General features: G+C 40.1%; 1 protein-coding gene across 1 annotated transcript; it reads left to right on the top strand.

Moving 5' to 3' along the window:
• The first annotated feature begins 906 nt into the window (after window positions 1-906).
• Window positions 907-12,029, top strand: zc3h4 (zinc finger CCCH-type containing 4). Its single transcript, XM_053647484.1, has 14 exons — window positions 907-1,235; window positions 4,608-4,851; window positions 4,940-5,047; window positions 5,383-5,629; window positions 5,747-5,895; window positions 5,997-6,090; window positions 6,179-6,315; window positions 6,832-6,933; window positions 7,099-7,210; window positions 7,474-7,583; window positions 7,678-8,093; window positions 8,295-8,614; window positions 8,765-9,004; window positions 9,838-12,029. The coding sequence occupies exons 1-14, from the start codon at window positions 1,156-1,158 to the stop codon at window positions 11,448-11,450; spliced, it is 3,972 nt and encodes a 1,323-aa protein (XP_053503459.1). The 5' UTR covers window positions 907-1,155; the 3' UTR covers window positions 11,451-12,029.
• The last annotated feature ends 5,631 nt before the right edge of the window (window positions 12,030-17,660 follow it).

The raw sequence follows: 17,660 nt of genomic DNA, 5'->3' as shown, positions 1-17,660 counted from the left end.
AATAACTTTGAACTGAATGAGATGATGAGCCAGGAACTTGGAAGTCAAATTAAGATTAGACCATACCCTCTTCCAATTGACGGATATATTAAAAATAGATAGTTCACAACTCCAAATGGATTCGATAGAGAGAGGTTTTAAAATTAGATCATTAGGTTTGTTGTATATTAAACCAGATAGTAGGATTATAAACCATTACCCTTGCACAATTGTATGCTATAAAGTCAAACAGTACTAACTGTATTGAAATAGTATTCAGTATGAGTATCATAGTCTTTATGATTGCAGCAACAGTTTTTAGGCATCTTAGGGAAGTGCAATGTTTAGGGCATCCATGTGGGACAATCCAAAACAGCAGAAATTGGTTCACAATTGCAGAATCTCCAACCAGGAAGTGGAGCAATCAGATAAGTCAGGCAGATCTGGAGGACAAATTGTGCTTAGCAACAAATGGGTTACACTCAGTCATTATATACAAAGTACACCTGTATTGTAGAGGAACCTGCCAATGTGCCTAGTAAATGTGGGTACAAGCTATGGGTACATAATAAAATGACAGCTGTGTGTATGTGAGTATTATTTTTGGGCTATGTATATGTATGTGAGGCTATTTATGCTGTGAAATTTTTTTTTATAATGTATCAAAATATTTGTTTTAACATTTTATATTTAAGAATACTGATGTGCAGAGGTTATATTTAATAGCTTGTTGAAGTAAGTATGTAGTACTTAACGTTGCATGCTTAATTATGCTAGAGTTTGAATATGATAGCCATAGATTAGCAAACAGCATGTTGACACTTGAATTGATAATATTACTGGATGTTGAAAGACTCCGCCCCTCTACAGCACGAAGTAGAATGTCGATCTTTGTCGTGTGCGCGTCATCATCGGTAACACCACCCACTTCGCATTGGAGAAGAACTGTCGCCATTTTGAGTGACTGAGTTTCATTTCACCTCGCAACTGTAAGGACGGAGAGACCTTCAGGAACGTTTCAGCATGTTTCTCTTTGAAACTGTAAATGGGAATTTAACTGCTATGAACTGAAACTCTTCCTAAAATCAATCAACAAGTAGATCAAAGTCAAGTAACGCATAAGCCAGTTGAATCCTGAGTCGATTTTTTGCACTGAACTGTAGTCCGTTAGAGGAAATGGCTGTGGAAAGCATGACTGTCCATCCAAACTCCCCAACAGCCAACCACGAACACAACAGCCTTCTCACTGACGAAAGGTCGAGTAATATCATATTTCTCTCCAACTATTTATTTATCCTTTGCTTTTTAAGTACAAAAAGCATGGGTATTACTTTGCCTTTTTTTCTTTCAAAGGGATTAAAGTCGACTTTTTTTTCTGGGAAACGAGTACAGAGGTAACGACCGCCATCTTGAAACGTTAACACGGCGCAAATCTGGAAGGTCATATATCCGAATCACGGACATGTCCTGTTTCTAAACAGAAGCGTATTTACAAATCCAGACATTTTTTCGACGCTCCTTTTCATCACCGAAGGACCAAAGTGGCCATTAAACAAAGAACATCGATCATGTATTTCCGTCTTCCTCACAGTAAAGGAAAACGGATCAAAGTCAACGTCGGCGAATTAACCACTTAATCTCTTACTATCTGTCGGTAGTGATTAATATATATATATATATATATATCGCATATTTTAAAACGCAAACCTATGTGTACTGCTCGGCGATCATAACAAAAAAAAAATCAATCAACTACTGTCGCGGATACTATTAGCTAGATAGTTAGCCATGGATGTTAAAGCAGACTAGCATCTTATAGCCAGGCCTCGAAGGAAGCTAATGCGAGCAGTTCTCACATACTCAGAGCGGCTAACACGCTAGCTGAGTGGCGCAGTTGCTACGTTAGCTAACTTAGCCCCTTCCTAAATACCTTGTAGTTTGCTTATTCCTGACAAGTAACGTGTTTGTGAATTTTGTTCAGGTTTCGTCTCATGTGTTGTTCCTGGATAACAAACAAAAGCTATGTAATGTAAATTGAACCACTTATAATCTACAATTGAAGCGGCTCGGGTCGCTAGCTTACTAGCTTGACTTAACTGAATAGCCTACGCGTTGCGCAAAATTTTTACACTTTAGGGGTGGCTTTTTAAAACTGGGTTGTGTACAAAAGGCGCATTTACAACACGCATAGAAAAAAAATGATTACTATGCATAGAAAAAAATGATTACTATTAGATGGCTAGCCGGTCAATTATATTATATAGAATATGTTTACAACACTTTCATTGGCTATTATTCAATAAACGCATGGTATTGAAAAACTTTAACGAATTTAGTGGTTATATATAACTATGGCTCTTTGTGATCAAACCAGAGGCTAATGATTAACTCAAAGAATAATGATTAAATCAGAGAATAATCATTCAACCAGATTAAACAAAACTAATAATGATTAAACCAGGGAATAGCTGTGTTTATTCAACAGGAAATTTACTTCTTTTAGGACGAATATGTCCTTAAGAAAATTTGTGCATCTTCACAAACACTTTTTTTTTTTTGAGCTCCTTCCCAATGTCTCAAAAGCATTCAAGGTCCTAAACGTGAACTAAAACACAAGTTTCACTAATTTCACTGTTTCCCAAATCCAGTGAGGTACACCTCATCCAGAATTGATCAGCCCCCTTTTCTAGCATGCAGGGTCCAGAGAAATGACAGCTAAGTTTTCAATACTGTTGCCTTTAGGTGAATAGTTTGAGGCCCAGCTTTGGTACCGGTCATAATTTTAGCTGCATTGAGTGTGTTTTGGTTTTTTTTGCATTGTTTATGTTTGGTTGGTTATCAAATACCTTTTATAACTGCAATATTAAGCAATGGTTCACAGTGCTCTGGAGGGGTTGTTGATAGTTTTTGCTAGAGGGTGACCTGATTTCTCAGCTGTCTTGTCACTCACTGCATGGTTGAATACGCTCAGATGTTACTTGCTCAGACGCTCACATATTACTTGTGCTAAGGATACAATGACATGTTTATGAATGTGTCATTCATATTTATAAAAATGACCAGCAAGAATGTAATCATTTTACTTCCCACGTGACTTTGCATTAACAGATAATCTGAGTTTAGAGTATTTCCTTTGCACACTAGTATGAAGTAAGATAAAGTTCATGTGATTGTGAAATTGGAGTTCAGCTCATGACCTGAGCACCAGGCCCTCAGTCCTATAGGAGGTGGACAGTAGACACGGTGCAAGGAGTCCAGATTATAGTCAGTCAGTACGTTTACATGGACAACAATATTCTGATGGTAACCCGATTAAGACAGTACTCTGATTAAGAAACTACCATGTAAACAGCTATTTCTGATTACCTTAATCCAGCTAAAGTCATACTCAAAGTAAAGACAAATCGAATTAAGACGCAGCCCACGGCTTCAAGCAGTCGTCTATTTCCACGTATAGTATGACAAATGATTAACTGCACTTGAAGCTTTCGTAAAATTTTAAAATGAAACACCCAAAACTGTTATGTTGATACGTGAAATTCTGGAGGGAACGTCGGCCAGCGTGGCATGGGGACGTAATGACGTGTGCTGTTAATCGATCTGTGTTCTATAACGTAACACGGGAACATGAAAGGAATATTCTAAAAGCTAATATTCTAATATTCCATTAAAGGAATATTCTAAAAGTAACTTGTGTAAACACCTTAATCACAATATTATTCAGAATAAGGTCAATAATTAGATTATTGCTGTCCATGTAAATGTAGTCAGTGTTGCGCAATTATCCAAGAGATCTGTTTGTAGTAGCCTATGGGTAAATATCATTAATTTTTGAACACAGTCGTATACAGTATGTGGTTGACATTAAGCAGGCTTATCCCAGTTTAACCCAGGTTTTAAAGAAACCATCAGGAGTCTGATTTTGCATGCAGGTACACTTTAAAATGGTCAAACCGCACATTCCAGTGACACGAATACTGAAATACTTGCTACTACACAAAAACTATTTGCACGGTTATTTGTCACATTGTTAGTGAAATTGTTTTCCAGAATATCCCAAATGTGTGTAGGAATATTACACAATTAAATCTCATTTCCAGTAGGTCAATAAATAGACATGACTCTTGCTTAAAAAAAGCTCTTACTTTTTTTCAGTACCCTGTCCCAGTTTGGTGCCTGCATATTTTTTTAGCAGGTTGCTCTCTATTTCTTTAGTGAATTGTAGTGTTTGTTTTTGAGGCCTGCACAGCACTCTACAGTGAAATCATTGTTGTTTATTTAGTGGCTTTGGTTCATGCCAATTGAGAGAGAGAATGTGTAGTTATTTCTTTTAAAACCGTGATCAGGATTGTGCAGGTCCGTGCTCACAGTAAACTGGAATCCTCTTGAATTCACTGTTAAGACACCTAATCAGTTGCAAACTTAATATAACGTATGTTTCACAATCCAGTGTCTTTGCAAAATAAATAGAATGGTGGTCAAAACACCCGACATGGCACGTTTCACAAAGTTTCAAAGCACTCTTTATGCATGTCCAGTCTATAAAAATTTTATATTACATTTGGAAGTGCTTTATGCCTTATCCAAGGCACGTTTCATTCATCACTTTTGATGTTTGAACGTTACAGGCGAGAGGATGAAGAGCTGGAAGAGGGGGAGCTGGAGGATGATGGAGGCGATGTGGAAATGCCCAGCACTGAGGGACAAGAGCCCGAGGAGAAGCCCAGCCGTGTAAAGGAGCGACACGGCAGTGAGTCAGATGACGATAAGGCCCACCGTCGCAAGAAGAAAAGGAAGAAAGAAAGAGAGAGAGACAGAGAGAGGGAGAAGGAAAAGCGGAGATCGAGAAAGAGACGCAGATCAAAACACAAGGTATGTGTTTGTGTATGAGAGAGAGAGAATTTTATGTTCAAATGCATTTGTTAAGATTCTGACATGGACTTTGATTTGTGTTGTTTAGCGTCATGCATCGTCTAGTGATGACCACTCAGACTACAGTGATGAATCTGACTACAGTCCTAGCGAGAAAAGGAAGTATCGGGAATACAGCCCTCAGTACCCACCTTCAGTGAGTGTAATACTTCATTCTCCCTATTCAAATCATATTTCTTTAAGTAAGCACACACCCAGAATATGTGCATGTATAATTTGTGTAAACACATACATGTATGCACGCATACAGTTCACCGGAGTTGAGTTTATAGGAGACAGTCTGGACTTTATTTATTCACGTCTGTTTTGAGGAAGATTTAGGGGAAACTAAATATGTGTCAGTTCATATACAGATCGATCTCTGCTTGAAAATACATCTGCAACAATCCAACAACACCCATCATTTCATGTTCTGATGGATGCTAAAAATTCAGTGAGATTGTAACCCCTAGTGTGTTATCCATGTTCCAGTCTCATGGAGGCTATGGTCCTGCACCTCCCTCTGGACATGGAGGACCTATGTCAAAGAAAGGCAGCTACATGAAAATGGACAAACAGGGGTATGGCGGTTACGATGAGTATGATGATGAGAACTATGAGGGTGAGGAGGATGAGGACATGGGTGAAGATGACTATGATGACTTCACCAAGGAGCTTAACCAGTACCGCAAGGCCAAAGAAGGTGGTGGAGGTGGACCGGGCAACCAGCGTGGCAGAGGTACACACTAATGCTCCAGAATACAGATGCACCTCTCACTTTTACTGAAGGCATGGAAAAGAATCACTCCTTTATATATCCGTTTGAGACCATTATGACATAATCTTGTCTGCGCAGGTCTTAAAGGCCGAATGAAAAACCAGAGAGGCCGAGGCAGAGGAGGAATGAGGGGCCGTGGGGGTAGAGGTGGAATGCGAGGTAGAGGACGAGGTAAAATGGGAGGCGAGAATGATGACGGGGATGGCATGTATGGAGATGAGATGGAGGTTAGTTCAAGTTTTCAAATGATTTGATCATTTGGTGTTATGATCCAGGAAATGTTCAGGAATTGACGGATATATTTGTAATTTGCATTTACCTTTTACAGTACGGCGATGATGACTATGACATGGGTGATGATGATTATGATGATTATTCGAAAGAACTGAATCAGTACAGGAAATCCAAAGACAGAGGGCGTGGTGAGTTTTTAAAATAATATGTCACCGTTTTTAATGACGTTTAATAGATTAAGATAAACATATTGTTCGCTAAATGTTTTATTTTTAGGTGGCAAAGGTGGCAGAGGTCGAGGACGGGGGAAGGGGGGCAGAGGCATGAACCGCGGACGGGGAAGGAATCGTGGGAGGGGTCGTGGAGGTGACCAAGGCCATGATGATGACAACAGTGGAGATATGGACATGGGGGTAAGAAATAATATCAACACACATGGTGCCCAGTCCAGCTTACACACAGCACAGTTAAACAAAAAGGCTTTTTACACTATCTGAAAGGCACAAACAAAACTAGCAAGTATGTCCAGCTAACACTACGCTGTTATTTGTAAGTTACTTCATCTTTGTCTTATCTAGTATATACTCCTTTTATAACCAAAAGACAACCCCAGTTGTTTTTTTTCCCATTGAGACAGGGTGGAAAAATACTCTATGCTCTGATGTCCCTAAGCTCTTGCCCTAACAATCCTGTAATAGTAATCCACAGTCAGTGGTGCATCAAGGTGTTTTACTTGGCAGATAATTTATATGCAAGCTAACAGATCAGTTAAACATTATGAAGCATTTTAAATATATGAAACATCTGTACCTTGTGTGGTTAGCTTTAGGAACATTCAAGCTGATTTGTATGCTTGGATATGTTAATAATTGGAACTTGGTGCTAGGCCATCCACTGTTGAAAGCTGAGAGTGAAACTGTATTCTATAGGATGGATCCATTGGCCAGAGGAAGCATGAGCAGGAGAAGCACGGGCAGGACAAGAAGGGCAAGGCCATTTGCAAGTACTACATTGAAGGTCGCTGTACCTGGGTAAGAATGTTTAGCAATGTGTGTGATTTGGATTATGGAGGAGATTTCAAAATTGTGAATGTCGTATTTAAAGTATTTAAACTTTAATGTCATACCAAAATACATGTTTGTCTTCAATTCTGAAAGTTACTACTGTGCTTATTCTTTAATATATATGATTAACAGGGAGAACATTGCAACTTCAGTCATGACATTGAGTTGCCCAAGAAGAAAGAACTCTGCAAGTTCTACATCACTGGCTTCTGTGCTCGGGCTGAAAATTGTCCTTACATGCATGATATCCTTTACAGTCATTTTTTTCAGGTGAACTGACCATCAATCATAAATGACTGGGTTGTACCAGTTGGTAATATGTGAATCAGCAAGATGATGTCTCTTTTTTCTTTTCTTTTCTTTTTTTTTTTTTTAAAAAAAGGGAAACAGTTACAATTTTGTGATGTGAAATGCTTTTCTAACTCTGATCTTAGTAATTTAGAATACTGCTTAATAGGAGAGTATAATGCTTAGGCTGGTGCAGATCATTCCTTAACTCAGCAGCACGTGACTTCCCATGCAAGCTGTTCCACACTACAGGCAACTGCGTAAACGGAGATGACTGTATGTTCTCTCATGAACCTCTGTCAGAAGACACACAAGAACTGCTAGATAAGGTGAGCATGTTTATTGTTGATAGAAAAAAAAAATGTAAGTTCTTGTTCCCCCATCGCATCCCTTCTCAATTTGTGAGGTTTAATATTATTGCAGATGTTGGCTGAGGATGCTGAAGCCGGTGCTGAGGATGAGAAGGAAGTGGAGGAGCTGAAAAAACAAGGCATTAATCCCCTCCCCAAACCCCCACCTGGTGTGGGACTTTTACCCACACCCCCAAGGCCTGGCCCAACAGATTCCTCGACTCCAATAGACTTTGGGGCACCAGGGCCACAGCATGGCAGCATACCTTCTAATGGTCCCTCATGCCCAGGCACAGTACCAGGGCATGAGGGACCACCTCCCCCCTGCCCTGAAGGAGGATCTTTCCAGGGCTCACCAAACCATGGCCCGTCTCCACCAGCCATTGGTCCACCACCTCCCTGTGGGGGTAACACGGGAAAGAAGATCCCATCCTTGTTCGAGATTGTTGTGAAACCCACTGGACAACTAGCGCAAAAACTAGGCGTCAGGTTGTACCTTTTTCCTTCCTTCCTTCCTTCCTTCCTTTATTTATTTATTTATTTATTTATTTATTTATAACTGCTGTAGTTAACCCCTTGTAGTTTCCCCTCAAGAACTATAAACAAAGTATTACAAGTTAGCGAATTAAATAAATGCAGATTCATTGATGTCTTCAGAAAATGCTTATCAGTGTATGTATCTCTATTCAGAGGTCCGAATCCTGCCACTGCTGCTACAGGTGCTGCAGGAACTCAAGGCCCACCTCCATGTCCTCCAGGTGGTCCTCCACCTCGTTTTCCTGCTGGACCACCACCTGGTCACATGCCACCAAATGGGCCTCATGACCTGCCACCCATGGGCCCACCAAACATGAACCAAGGCCCCCCAGGAATGATGCAGAACTTTGGCTCAGCAGAAGGACCTCCAAACCAGGCCATGATGCCACCTGGGGGTGGTTCTGCTCGCAATTTTTATGACACTTTCTACCAGCAGCAGCAAAGCATAGGAACAGAAGGGGGAGGTGGAGAGGGTGAGCTAATATTTTGTTTCTGCTGGAAACTAGAAAAATATGAGCCAAAGGCCAAATGTGGCATAGAATTTTTAATTGTAGAAATTGTGGTAGGAGTTTGCTACTTTTGCTTTTCAGTTTATCAGGGTTACCTTTTGTCTTCTGACATAGGTGATGGCTACATGGTAGGACCTGGTGGAAACTTCAGCGAGCAGTCATCCGGGAACCAGCATTCTGGCAATATGGAGGGCCCATCAAATGGAGGCTCAACTAATCAGTCTGGAATAACGGTGCCAGACTTTTTGCCTCCAGCACAGCGTGTGCTGTTTATGAGGATCCAACAGAAACAGCAGGAAGAAGAGGAGAGGGCCAGGAGGCTAGCTGAAGGAGGTCCAGATCGAGACAATGAAGGTACCATATCCTTCTGCCACATTGTGGTGTACATCTTTATAGAAGATTATACTTAGTATAACACAGTAGTTATTTGAAAGCAAGATAGACATGGGAGTAATCCAGACAAGCATGGCAGTGTCCCAGTTTTTACAAGCTGGAAGTATGTGAATAGTATAAAACACATTTTATACTATTTTAATTAGCTTCAAATGCATTTGCCCCTATAGCTATGTTCAGCTGAAATACCGCTATAGTACATTTAGATCTGCGTATATTAGATGTGAAAGTATTATTTTCTTATTGTTGGCAAATAACAAAATAGTGTTAGCGTTTTTAATGACTCTGTGAAATTATTGATTATATATTGTATAAATTGTCAAATGTAATATAGTCAGAAATAGAGCTGATTAGGTAACACATAAATAATTGTATTACTTTAAAATAGAATTTTTGAAAAGTGCTTTATCAGTGTGAATCCCCCCCAATGTCAGTATATTTGTAGAACAAGTTTTATCAGCCAGCTGATATTTCAGTTTGTTCCCTATATGTAAACAATTGTGCCGTGTTTTTTATGTTGGAGAGGCTAGTTCTGGGCATCAAAATATCTCAAGGACAGTTCTCTGCATGACCCTATCCAAGGCCTCTAAAGTCTGTAAACATCATCTGGTTTTCAGCAGTCTCATGGAAAGCTGTCCTCTCACTAGATGGCAGTATTGGTCATTCATAAAATTTGAACATTGTGTATGTAGGAATAGGGCAAAAGATTGTCAGGCTCTATAATATAGCATTTTAGATAGTAAACTCAAGAAATAACTTTTTTGTTCATGCATGCTATTGCTTTTGTCTATTAGGTGATTCAGCAAATTGGTATTCTAGTGAAGATGAAGATGGTGGTGGAAGCGTCACGTCAATCCTGAAAACCTTACGGCAGCAAAGCCAAGCCCAGGGGCCCTCGAAACCTGAAGGTGCTCCCAGCGACCCCCGACTACAGAAGGCTCAGCCTGCTCCGGTGCCCAGCAGACCAGCTGACCCCAGGCTGGCCCGAGACCCTCGCTTATCACGTAATGCAGACTCCTCCCAGGTTTCAGAGACTAATCTCTCCTCTCCTCCATCCTCCTCTGCGCCCACAGACCCACGACTCGCACGTCAGGCTGCTACATCCAAACCCGAGCCCCCACTGGTGTATAAACCACCGCCCCTTACTTCTGCTGCTACTGAAGAAGAGGAGGGAGAGAGAATGCTGAGGGACAAGCCTGTCCCTATACCATTGGATCCCTTAATGGGCATGGCTTTGCGTGACCCCCGCTCACAGCTCCAGCAGTTCAGCCATATCAAAAAAGATTTGGTCTTGAACAAGCCTTCTTTTGCTAAGGCTGTGCTTTGGAGTCCTGAAGACCTAATTCCCATCCCCATCCCCAAGCAGGACTTTCTCCCACTGCCCCCAGGTATCCCTCCCGTTGCAGCCATAGATCCCCGGCTCTCCCGTGCCCAGCAGCAGCTCCATACAGCTATTTCAACTCCTCTGCCTGCCCCGGCACCCTCTGCCGAACCTCCCAGCCAATCCTCCTCATCCACTTCCTCCTCCTCCTCCCTACCAGACTTTGAGCTGCTCTCTCGTATTCTTAAGACTGTTAACGCCTCTTCCACCAGTCCTTCCCAAACCTCTTCATCTGTGGTTCCTCCTGCACCCGTCCAAGCTGAAAAGCCAATGGACCCTCGCATGGCCCGCAAAATCACAGACCCTCGGCTTCAACCGCAGAAATCTGCTCTCAAGCAGCCCACAGAGCCTACAGCCTCACAAACCTCTGCACCTTCTGGACCTCCTGCTCCATCCTCGCCCACGCACACTATTGCACCCTATGACCCACGTCTATTCTCAGTGGGTGGAGCAGGGCGAGGGGGTACAGGGGGTACTGCAGGATCTGGCAGCAATGTGCTCAGTAGCATCAGTCTATATGACCCACGCACACAGAGTTCAGACAAACCAGAGAGTTCAGAGGTCACCACCACAACAACCGAGACAAAAGCCAGTGACAGTGTGACCTCTATGGCAAAGCCAAAGTCCAAAGAGCCGCTGTTTGTTCGAAAATCAGCCCTGGACCAGCCCGAACCAGAGAAAAGCAGCAGCGAGCAAGCCACTGACCGTTACAACAGCTACAACCGACCTCGGCCCAAGCCTTCGCCCTCACCCAACGCAGGAGGTGTAGGAGGAACTCCCCCAACAGGAGGTTCCTCTCAAAATCCTCAGGGCACTGCCGGAGCTACAGAACCACCAGCAGGAGTCCACAACCTTCCTGTCTCCAGTCTTTTTAGCATGGTTAAGCAAGCTAGCAAGCCCAGTGGCACAGGCAGCCCGTTTGGTGGCAACAGCCCAGCACAACCAGACACTGCTGAACAGGACAACGCCTCCTTAAAGGACGTTTTCAAAGGCTTCGACCCTACTGCCTCACCATTCTGTCAGTGAACTTGAACTTGCAGCTCTGATGCTAAGCCGGCAATGGGGCACCTTACACACCACGGCTCAGTATTCACAGGAATTTATATGGGCTGGGGATATGGTTGGGCGGGAATACATTAAGGATATATGGTGAGAGAGGATTTAAAAAATCTATATAAATGTCTATTTTAAAACCAAATGGGTAAAATATTTAAAACACATTCATTTTAAAACCTTCTCAGAGTGTAAGAATAACTTTGGGTTTTTGAAGAGACATTTTCCTTAGCTAGTACTATGATTTAGCTGAAGGACGACCCATACGCCATTGTGAACTGCCTGTCCCTTCTGCCAGCCCTTTCTTTTCAGCAGTGTAGATTTCAGGATCTTACCTTTTGAGTACAAGGTGTGATTACATCAGTAGATCAAGCACTGTATAATATCCCCTCTACTGCAAGACCAGTGTGCACAAGTACATTGCCACACCCATGCTTTAACAGCAGCTAGTCACCTGTCAGTGATTAAAATTCTTTTAAAACTCTTTTAGCTTTCTCTTTGTCTGCACTCGGTCATATTTAAGTTGTTTGTTTTTTGTTTTTGTTTTTTCAATGTATATATATATGTATGTATGTATGTATGTATATATATATATATATATATATATATATATATATATATATATATATATATATATATATATATGTGTGATGTGTATGTATGTTTATGGGCACCTTCCTTCTGCTTGGGACTATGAACCTCTCTTTCTGATTAACAAAACTGTATACTGAAACCAACATCTGTTAATAGTGTTTGTGAAATCATTTTAATTTATTTTTTTATACTTATGAGAAATGTTTGTTTTTCATGTGGCAGTAGAATATAATCATTATATATACATTGCATACAATACATTTATACACACACACACACACACATATATATATATATATATAATTTTTCCCCACCTGTATTGTACATGGACTTGTGATGTGCATCTGTTAATGGGCACAAACAATTAAGTAACAATTTTGTCTCTCAGCAAAAATAACTCTGTTCTTTCCAACTTACCTTGAAACACGATTTTTTTCATAAGGATGGCTTAAAAGAATCAACTTTGTTTTTTGTTTGGGTTTGCCCTTACAAAGAACTTTGTATATTGATAAATGTCCATATTTGACAACAGGTAACATTTTGTAAACATTCAGTGTAGGTAAGGTTGTGAAATATTTAATAAAGGAAATGCAAGATTCAATGTGCTAAAGGCTCAGGAATTGGATAAATGTGTTTATACCACAGTGCTGTTACATTCTCTAATCTGATGGGTCAGAAAGTGTTGATTTACTTTTTTTAACAGCATGGCTCAGACAATAGTGTCAGCACTTGTATGGCAGACACGCAATTTTACACTGAAAACATATTTACATGTTATTTCCCAATGGAAAAAAAAGTTTTCCGCCACTGGAAAGTCTTAGGACGTTGTGCTTTCTGGTTGTGTTTTTTGTATTATTAACTTAAGGAGAATAAAAAGAGAGGTTGGTTAGAGAATGAATGCTTATAGCTGCTATAATGTAAGTGATAACAGCAACTATGATGTCTCACAGATGTTCCACAACATTAAATGTAACTATTAAAGGTTAAAAAGTATGGCATCCTTCTCATTAATGAATTAGAAATTGTAACAGTCGGCAAACTGCGTTCTAAGAGAAATAAAAGACTTCAGAGTGTGCTGCAGTTACTAAATAATCAACTTTGGTGTCATAACCCTCTGTTGATTAATTTCCTGTTATAGCACACTGTCATGTTTTATTCATTACTTAGTGAAGGAACAATTGAGTAATTATGTTCCATGGCCATCATTCGGAAGAAAGTTTTCTCTCCTGTTTTCTCTGACGGATAAGAGTCATTTCCCTTATTTCTGATCTTATACACTCCCAATGAAATCACTGAAAACTCATCTCATTTACAAAAACTCAGCCTTTATAATAAATGAATCATCAAAGAAATTCCCCAACAAATCACACTTGACAAATTTCTCACAATCATGGTAAAAACTAACAAAAGGACTCTGTGCCCACTTTGTTTTACATTTGGCCTATTCTAAAGAAAGTGATTTATTCAAAACATTTCCCCACCCATACCAGATTTTCATGAGGGAGAAATAAATTGTAGCTGGATGAGCATGTTTGGAATTCAGTAGCAGCTAAATTTAGTTAGTAGTCCTATAAATTTGCTTAAGTGTTATTTTTATATTTTAGTTTTCTTTTATTTAAATTTCGGCTGTGTAGCTGCCCAACAAGTCAGTATCTCAGCATCCCTCAGCAGAGCCTTCACAAGACCTAAGTGTGGTTTTTTGTTTTGTTTTTTTTTTACCTGTAATCCTCTTAAAGTGAAATTAAATGGAGGGAAGACTTGAGTAAATATAGCAGTCTTGATCTTCTTACAGTTGAAATGGGCCATTCAGTAGTGTGACTTACGCAAGCAGTGCTTGAGAACCTAACTGCAATCTGTGAACTGTAGTAATTGATCAGTATGTAGTAAGTGATGTGTGGTCTATAGGTGTTATGCTGTAATCTAGTGAGAAAGTGTTGCATGGTTTCTTATTTTTGTGTTCATTAGTAAATCTGAGGCGCCTATACGTGTTACTCAAGGTTGGAAACAAAACTTGCAGTAAAACTGTTTCAGCTATGTTTTTGAACTGCTTTTAAAGAAAATGCAGCTTGTTTAGACACACTGCATACTGATATTGAAAGATGTGAGAGAATGCAGGCTTGTGTGACCTCACAAAATCCAAATATTTACAGCGTGTACGCAGTGTGAACTCGTGTACATATGGTGTTCGTCAGCGGCAGTGTGGATTAGAAAGAAGAACCTGTGTGATTTTGACAGGCAAACACAGCTGCCTTTATTTTCAGCAATATTCTGAGACCCTTTTTTTTGTAGTTTTACAAACCTGTGCTTACCATAAAGATATGTAGGGCAGATTTTGGGACACCAGGTCTCATCATTTTCAAGGCTAGATATCCCACTACTTTAATCCAACACTAGAAACTATGTGCGCCTGCAAAGCTGACCCATATGTCCTGCCAAAGTCGTTAAATGTCCTGTCTGTAATTCCCATGCTATCTTGACTCCAACCCTTCCTCAGACCTCCCCATCCCATTTCCTGAGGAATTCTCTTTGAGGAATTTCACCCCATGCTCATTTTCTTCTATCTGGGATAACTCCATTCTGCAGCAGGCAGTGAAACACAGACTCTGTGTCTGTCCAGGAGACTAAAAAACAAAACTGTGGCTTCCTTCAGTGGAACAAAAAAAAAAAAAATCAGGCCTTTCCACTCACAAGTTGTTCTCTTCCCTTTGTGGATACTGACGTGAATAAACAGAGCAAAATAGTTCAGAATAGCTGTTATGTAAAGTAATGTTATGGTTGCGGGTGAGTAAAATGTGTGCTAAAAAAGTTTTACTTTAAAGTTAGATTTTGCAGTTTTCAGTATCTTGTGCTGTCTCTGTGTTCCCTTTTTATCTTTTGTAAAAGGATTTGTGTACAATCTTTGCTCATCTGGGAGTTATCTGTGTTAAATGGGCCATGTACTTTGTTTGCTTCTCTGTCCAGTGAGCTGTGGCTTTTCCCAGGTCCTCTTTCATTATATCACAGCTGTGATACTTGACCCACACCTTAACACCAAGTTCCTTTCCATACAATATTACACACACACACACACAGTTGTTGTCAATTGGGGTACTGTACTTAGGTTATAATATTAACTCTCCATCATCATGTAGCACTATTTTTGTGTATGTTTTGTATTGTACCCACATCCGGTGTGTACAGGGCGAGTGTTTGCAGGGCACCGAGAGGAAATGTGCAGGATGGCCTAGCACAAATAATGGACAAATTCCCAGAAATACACTGCTTTTGAAACAGCCGGCTATTTAGGAATCAAGCGTGTGTGCGTCAAGAGTTGACCCTTGTGCAACATAATGCCATCACATTTAACTTTCCACCACAGCACTGTTATATTTTCAAATCTGATGGATCACAAGATTTTGGTTAATTTTCTGTAACAGGGTCGCTGACAGTAGTTTAAGCTGCAAGGCGAATCGCAGGTTTATATTCAACACACATGGACTTCTTTGTTGGATGGTCCACGAAATAAATGGGTAGGAATGTGTTAAAATGTTCTGTAAGGGGATGATTTAAATATTTTTTTCATTTATTTATTGATTAGCACGTTCGGCTCACACCTCCAGGATTGAGGGTTCGATTCCTGCTGCTGCGTAGTTTGCATGTTCTCCCTGTGTTGCGGGGGTTTCCTCCGGGTACTCCGGTTTCTTCCCCATGTCCAAAGACATGCATGGTAGGCTGATAGGCATGTCCAAATTGTCCCTAGTGTATGAATGGGTGTGTGAATGTGTATGTGAGTGTGCCCTGCTATGGATTGGCACCCTGTCCAGGGTCTACCCCGCCTTGCGGGGGGAGAGATGGGGGGGTGACTGGTGACGGAACAACTCTTTAAAGCTTTTATATTGTAAATGATTACATGAGCATGGACATTCCACAACATAAAATGTAGCTAAATGGTGGGTCGTTCATGAATAAATAATTGTTTTTTTTTTTGTTTTTTTTTTTGCAAATTGCTGTCCTTAAAAGGAATAAAACAATTCAGGATGTACTGTAATAGGGAACTAATTTACTTTGGTGTGATAACAGTAACGCATTACACCACTCCGTTGTTAATTTTCCTCTAACAGCAGGCCCTGTTGTGTTTTATTCCTTACTCACCCATTCTTTATTCAGTCCTTATATTCTGATTTAGGTTAGTTTTCAAGATAAATTAATTGCTATGTAAAGCTTGTCATACAAAATTAAAGCAAAAGAATCTATTTTTTTCTGACAGTTATGGTTTAGGAAAACTTTCTATCCCCCACTACAATGCATTAATTATTAACCCCCTCTCACAAAAAAGACTCTCTTTTAGCATGTGAATAGTTAATGGATGTTAAGATGTTAAGAGCTACAGCTGCATGAAAACACAATGAGTGTAAATAGTGAGACCCCAAAAAATTATAATTTACAGATTTTATTTTCCACATCTGTTCAGTGTGTCATCCTCCCAGCATGATGCATGTTGGGAGTGCTGCAAAAACAGAACCCCAGGCTTAATGCAAACCACACGGTCACATCACTCGAATTCCTGTGATTCCTCCTGATGAGGTCACTCTCATTGTGCACAGTCAGTAGTCGTGCATAGTTTCAGCGATTGTGTATTCTGTGGTCAATGCACAGTCACACAGGCAAATCTACAATGTCCTTGTTGATGGCTTTACAGCATGATGAAACTGTACAGGGAGGGGTGTTGGCTGAGCAGAGAATAAGGGTCTGTACAATACACTGGCTCATTGCGTCATGTCAGAAGCCACGCTAGGAGTCTTGACTCTAAACTCTGACCTACACATTCTCTCAGAGCAGGAAGTGGACAACCTCACTATGGTTCTGGAATTAAATGATTTTTTATAATGAGGCATTTTTCTGTTGGGTATGAATTTATGCATATTTTTTTGTTACATTTAAATTGTTGTATTCCCCAAAATGCTTTCATAATAGTATTGTAATAAACTATGACTCTACACATGTATAGGCTACTCACTGCATGAAAATTAACTGAAAAGCTGTACCACGGTTACGTATCTCAACTTACTCCAGAGAAATATGGTGGAAACTTCCAGTACTGCAGACTGTTGTGTTATGTGTCTCTCGATGTGGTGAATCACTACGACTAAAGCTGACAGAATAATGACCATCCGATTGGCCCGATTGTTTTTTTTTTGTGGTGTGATCTGTTTTTAATGATAATTTCTTATTATTTTATTGTTTTTGTATTTTGTATTGTTTTTACTGTATAAGGCTGCATTAAAAAAGTCTGGATGTCTTTACCTCTGATTTACCTCTGACTGTAACCAGAAACATGCAACATGGCCCACTTTAGTTTAAGACAATTCAATTAAAATGACTCTAAATCAAATTTTGTTCAAATTATTTTAAGTCTTAATAAACATTTTTGCATTACATACTGAGAGTCCTTCTTAAATTGATGTTGTCAGAGAAAATGGCTCGGTCTTCTAGGTCTTTTTATTTTGAATACAAAACATTTAAGCACTATTAGAGAATGCATAACTACAATTTTCTTAAATGAAATCTCCTCACCAAACTCACTGTCTGCTGCTTTGAAATCTTCCGCAG

The sequence above is a fragment of the Ictalurus furcatus genome, chromosome 17 (assembly GCF_023375685.1).
Source record: "Ictalurus furcatus strain D&B chromosome 17, Billie_1.0, whole genome shotgun sequence".
Taxonomy (NCBI): Eukaryota; Metazoa; Chordata; class Actinopteri; order Siluriformes; family Ictaluridae; genus Ictalurus; species Ictalurus furcatus.
The sequence above is the reverse complement of the archived record's forward strand: the minus strand, read 5'-3'. Positions and strand labels throughout refer to the sequence as shown.